The sequence below is a fragment of the Mirounga leonina genome, unplaced genomic scaffold (genome assembly GCF_011800145.1).
Source record: "Mirounga leonina isolate KUSES-001 unplaced genomic scaffold, KU_Mleo_1.0 Mir_165, whole genome shotgun sequence".
Taxonomy (NCBI): domain Eukaryota; kingdom Metazoa; phylum Chordata; class Mammalia; order Carnivora; family Phocidae; genus Mirounga; species Mirounga leonina.
Window position 1 is genome coordinate 40,890,629 of NW_023270415.1, and position 6,000 is coordinate 40,896,628.

The 6,000-nt window shown below is 37.1% G+C and overlaps 1 protein-coding gene and 1 long non-coding RNA gene across 3 annotated transcripts in view; one reads left to right on the forward strand and one right to left on the reverse strand.

Moving 5' to 3' along the window:
- TMEM67 (transmembrane protein 67) overlaps positions 1-6,000 on the forward strand; it is a 52,080-nt gene that overhangs the window by 22,961 nt on the left and 23,119 nt on the right. Inside the window, exons 12-15 of the mRNA XM_035011528.1 lie at positions 458-614; positions 1,396-1,519; positions 2,817-2,922; positions 5,089-5,145. Of these exons, the coding sequence (XP_034867419.1) occupies positions 458-614; positions 1,396-1,519; positions 2,817-2,922; positions 5,089-5,145 (444 nt within the window). The remainder of the gene's footprint in view (positions 1-457; positions 615-1,395; positions 1,520-2,816; positions 2,923-5,088; positions 5,146-6,000) is intronic.
- LOC118015022 overlaps positions 1-6,000 on the reverse strand; it is a 54,157-nt gene that overhangs the window by 10,273 nt on the left and 37,884 nt on the right. The gene's annotated exons all lie outside the window — the stretch shown is intronic.

A 6,000-nucleotide genomic window follows, 5' to 3' on the forward strand; every position in this document is an offset into this window, starting at 1 on the left:
GAACGTTTGCAGTGTCAGAGAGACAGAATAGCATAGTGTATTTAGGAACTGCAAGTATGAATGGACCATAAACTGGTAGAGAGCAGTGGGAGATAAGCCTGACTCTGTTAAGGGAAGCCGAATCATAGACATCGTTGTACATCAGAAGAATTAAAACCTCATCCCATAGGACAGTAGTTTTTAAACTTTTTCACTGATGTACACTTAATGTTAAGAATGAAGGCATACCCTCTCCGGCTATGTTGTAGGACAAGAACCAGGCAGTTCTTTACTCTCAGTTTTTTTCGGCCCTTAAAAAGAATCATGTTTATAGTATTCATGTTTTGGAAGGTACGTGGAAATGCATATAAACAAGATAGTTTAAAGATATTTTATTTTACAAAATTAAAAAGCACTTTAAAAGATACTAAATATGCTTTCTAATTTTCAGTGCTTTATTTTTTATTTTATTTTCCAGTGTGAGATTCCTCTCTCTAAGATCTTAACTGACTTTCCCTCTCCTATATTTTATGATGTGTACCTTGAATATACTGATGAAAATCAACACCAATATATTTGGGCTGTGCCTGTGTTAAACCTAAATCTTCAATACAATAAAATATTTGTGAACCAAGGTAAGACATCTGTACACTCTTTCTCTGAGCTAAAAGCCAATAAATAAGTCAACCAACATGATAATTTAGTAAGCCATGGGTTATAAAAAGGCATGGATTTTCTCTTATGATATGGTTTTATGTAGTCTGCCAAAAAGTAAAACAATAAGATTGCTGGTATATTTAGACATTTTTGCCAAATGTGTCAGGCTTATTGTTAAGAAATTAATATTATCGCTTAAGTGTAAGCTGAGAAAAATTAGTAGAACTGTAAATTGGGGCTGTGCTTCTTCAAGCTTTCTCAAGCTGCTTTTCGGATAAATTCACTTTTTTTTTTTTTTAAAGATTTTATTTATTTTTCAACAGAGAGAGAGACAGTGAGAGAGGGAACACAAGCAGGGGGAGTGGGAGAGGGAGAAGCAGGCCTCCCGCGGAGCAGGGAGCCCGATGTGGGACTCGATCCCGGGACCCTGGGATCATGACCTGAGCCGAAGGCAGACACTTAACGACTGAGCCACCCAGGCGCCCTAAATTCACTTATTTTGTTCTTGTATCATAAAATCTTTCTTATTAGGTAATTTGCAGGGAAAGTACCTTCCAAACAATCAAAGACATTCAAGTGAGGTAGGGAAAGCTATTACCAGGAATTTCTAACAGCGATAGCTGTGCAGCCATCTTATCTGAAACAGAATGTACTAATTTTGTGTTTTAAATTTATTCAGTAAAATTCTCGAGAGCCATCTTGAACAATTTGAAAGTATTTTTTAATGCCATCTTTTTTTCTTCCTTTTTACGATAAAAGACAGTAGCTCAAGCAAGTGGCTTCTGACTCGGCGCATTTTCTTAGTGGATGCACTAAGTGGACGAGAAAATGACTTAGGAAGTCAGCCAAGATTAATTCGAATTGCTACCCAGATATCACTGAGGTAAACAAATATCTGTTGTACTAAATTAAGCTTGGAGTGTACGGGAAAATGTTATAATGAAAGTGTTTTCTAGTAATTATCTGAGGAAAACAATAAGGACAGCTGAATTGGAACAGTACATAAGGTTTTTTAGATATCTGTGTAGATGGGTATACACCAGTAGAAGTGAGGAGCTGCAAGGGAAGAATTATATCAGAAGGACCTGAGGAGTTTTGTCAGAATTCACACTCTGGCCCTGCTGAATTAGAATGGGCTGAGAGGTGGAGGGAAATTGAATAGCAGTGGGCTGAAATGGGAATGTTAGAAAGAGCCCGCCCAGTGTTTGCAGTGGGTAGGCGTCCTGTGTGTTTTCACCTCCTTACTGGTCTAAGTTGGCCCAGATTAAGTACCAACACCTCCGTCTTCTTAGGAAATCTTAAGGATGACCCTACCTTAGGGTAGTGCCATGCAGCGCTTATTTCTGTTTTCAGTGTGAGATTGTTCCCTCTAGATCATCACCGACTTTCCCACTCCAATATTTTTTGATGTGTACCTTGAACACTGGCGAAAATCAACACCATCATCTTACATGAGTCTGGCACTTTGAAGCACTTCAATATACCTTTTTTCATTGTTATTTCATTCTGGTTTTCATATTAGTCTTATGAAGTATAAGCAGTACAGAAGCTTTATTATATATCTTGCTGAAGTCCAGATGTACTGTTTTTAGCATTCCCTCAATTTACTAATGTATCACTAGTAAAAATGAAATTGGACCTAGTCAGGTCTGACTCGATCATGGTGAAACCATGCTAGCCACTAGTGTTTGGCATTTTCCTTTTTGATTTACAAATTATACCCATGCCTTGAATTCAGCAAAAGACACTCTACTATGTGCCATAAACAGTACTAGATATGACACACATTATTTTGTTAAGAATTCATCTTTCTCTTTTGAAAATCAGGATGCTATCTGCCTTTTTCTAGGCTTTGTTTAACACTTCACCCTTGACTATTCCTCAGAGATGGTTCACAGTACTTCAGTGATTTCATTTGTAAACTTCATAAGACCTAGATCAGGAAGAGTTTCTAATTTGTCTCAGATGATATATTTTAATATTAAAGTTTTGACTACTTAAGATAGCTTGTGTTTGTACCATTAGTTTATGTTTGACCTTCCCAAGTCCTTATTCACTGGTTGGTTTTGAGATCACCAAGACTATCCATATTAAAAAAAAAAAAACCAAAGCAGTAAGTTAACTGTATGCTTAAGGACTTAGATATATTTTTAACTATAAATGTATTTTCTCATAAACAGCATCCACCTTGTACCCAACACAAAAAATGGAAACATTTACCCTCCTTTAATTACCATTGCGTACAGTGACATTGATATCACAGATCCCAGCAGCCAGTCTGTGAAGGTGGGTCCCATGCCGGTCAGTACCTCTATATGTGTTAATGTGATACTGATGCAGTTTACATATGGTCAAAGGCTATTTGTCCTTTTTCAAGTTTTAAATAAACACTGCACTTAATATAGTCAAGTCTTAATTACTTTTTACTAATAATGACAAAGGTGAGTTCCTGTGGATCCTTCAGGTAAAAAAACAAGAATTAAGTTTTTTTCTAGACACCATCAGCAGCAGTCAGGCATCCCTGTTTGGGATCCTGGGGTATGCTGAGATATGTAGTGTCTGCTCCTGTCCTCTTTGGCCAACTTGCTTGCACTAAGATTTTGTTTTCTTGGCTAATTAAACCAGAAACTCAAACTTTTAGCAGGCACGAGTGGTCTCTTCTCACCAGGCTTGCTCACTTGATGGAAATACACTTCAACAAGTAGAAAGAGATTCCAATTATCAGTAGTTTATAACTAGTAATGCTAAAGTGAAGTAGAGAATACAGTTTGGACCTGTAGCCACGTAGGCATTCTACTACTTCTCCAACTCAAAGTTAAGTGCAGAACTAAAGGCCTCCTTGCCTGGGAGGTCCTGTATGGAGGAGAGACCTCGTACACCCTGAAGATGGACTACACCAAAGAGAATGAGCCTGGCAAAGGCTGAGTTCCTTCTCCCAACCTCACCAGTCAGATAAAGCCTCTCTGCTTTGAGGAGGGGTTCATGACAGAGGGATAGAGATCAAAACCAGAGGTAATCCTTCTGTACTTTTTCCTCAGAGAGATTAAATGGATATTCCCTTCCCTCTCTGGAAACGTGACAGATGTTTAAGCATTCCCTACCTCCAAACCTCACCAACAGCTTTTAATTTCACTATTTTACTTTTCTAAATTTTAATGTTCTAGTTCCTATAGCTGGTACTTTTGGCTTCTCTATTGTGCTTGTACTTGTACTCAGCTGCTACTGGATTCAGGCTTTCATGAAGCAAAAGGTAGGCACATAGGATATCTTTTCTCTAAAAGATTTTACATCCTCATTTGTATGACATAATTGGATGTTAAAATTAGTTTCCATTGCCTGAGCTTTTATGCACCGTAATAGGAGGAGAGGAATATCTGGAAACAGGCTTAGTAACAACAGAAGACTGGCTGGTTTAAAATTTCCTGGGTAACCAAGAGTATATTTATTTTAAGATAAAACACTTCTGGGTCTTTTCTTTAACTATTTTTGTTGTTGTTTAAAATATTCCAAGGGTGGTCTTGGTAAATTAGAAAATAATAGAAAAGGAATTGAGAGAATCATGAAACTATACTGGTGAAGTCCACCTCAGATTCATTCTAAGTGTAGAATGTACAGTTCTTTCATCATTTCTTAATTTCTTATGACAGTTGTTGTAACAATTCTCCATCAGTTAAGCATTCACCTACATCTTTGCTCTCTCACCAACAGCGAATAACTTTCCCTCATATTTTCTGAGCAGATCAAGACCATCCCTCAGATTTCCCCTCAGATGAATTCCCTCAGATTTCCTCTTTAATACTTCAGAATCTCTGTTTCATTATCCTTCCTGTCTCTTGTTCTGATTTTTAAGAACAAAGGGCCCTTCCTCTTTTCTTAAATTAATCTTCTACCTGTGCTTGTTTGCAGTACTTTCTCCAGTATCCTGTTTCATCCCTAATCCCTTTTTCAACCAGCTCCTCTGCTGGTCCCTTTCCTTTGCTTAAAACAGCCATCAAGTTGTCCTATCTTAAAAACAAAGTAAAACAACCAACCAATAACATCTTTCCTCAATTCTGCCAGCTTTTTAACTTGCTATTGTGTATCTTTCCTTGATTTCCCAACTGTTGTGTGTGTGATTGTTGAACCAGTTGCTAAATTCTTGATACGCAAGATTAGTCACATTCCTCAGTTATAAAAACCTATCAGAAAATGAAATATCATTAGCTTGACTGCTGTTAATGAACCTAAATGAGTTCCTAATGAACCCGTCTTTCTTCTATGTATGTTCAAAAGGGATATTCAGAGCATCATGAGTAATTCCTCAAAGTATTTCCATTTATGTATAAGTAAGGGTCAACTCTAGTAATATTAATAAATTAAAAATATGGCATTTATATACAAATACATCTTTATAGTAAAAGCTTTGTGTTACATAATTTTAGTATGGCTAATTTACTTTCTTTTAAATACCAGGTTTCTTTCTCAGTCAAATATGAAATGGATCAAGGAGAAGCACAAGTCCAGACAGATGTAAGTTTATTTAACTTGTTAAAATATTTACAGTATGTTTCTTAATTAAAAAATGTTTAGATATACAAGGGAATTATCAAAATAGTTCTGCCATGTATCTTTCACCCAGCCTCCCCTTATGTTAACAGCTTACATAACCATAGTGCAATGTTCACAATAAGGAAAATAATACTGATGTAATCCTATTAACTGATCTACATACTCTGAATTTCCCAAGTTTTTTCACTATCCTTTTTCTGTTTTAGGACCCAACCCAGGGTCGCATATTGCTTTTAGTGGTCACGTCTCCTTAGTCTCCTTTAATCTGTGATGGTTCCTCAGTCTTTCTCTTTCTTTCAGAACCCCATCCTACACTTTTGAAGAGTACTGGTCAATTATTTTGGCCTTCGATTGGGTTTATCTGATGTTTTCCCATAATTAAATCAAGTTCATGTAGTTTTGACACAGATACCACCGATATGATGTTGTGCCCTTTTCTGTGCATCATATCAGAAGGTACATGGTGTCAGGATGTCTTAATACTAATGATACTAACTTGGATCATATGTCTAAGGTGGTGTCTGTGGAGTTCTCCACTGTATTTTTCCATTTGTAATTAAGTATCTTGTGGGGGAGATACTTTGAGAGGATGCAAATATCCTGCTTCTCATTATCCTTTTGGTCTCTAATTTTAGCATCCAGTGATGATTCTTTTTTTTTTTTTTTTTTTAAGATTTTATTTATTTATTTGAGACAGAGAGAATGAGAGACAGAGAGCATGAGAGGGGGGAGGGTCAGAGGGAGAAGCAGACTCCCTGCCGAGCAGGGAGCCCGATGCGGGACTCGATCCCGGGACTCCAGGATCATGACCTGAGC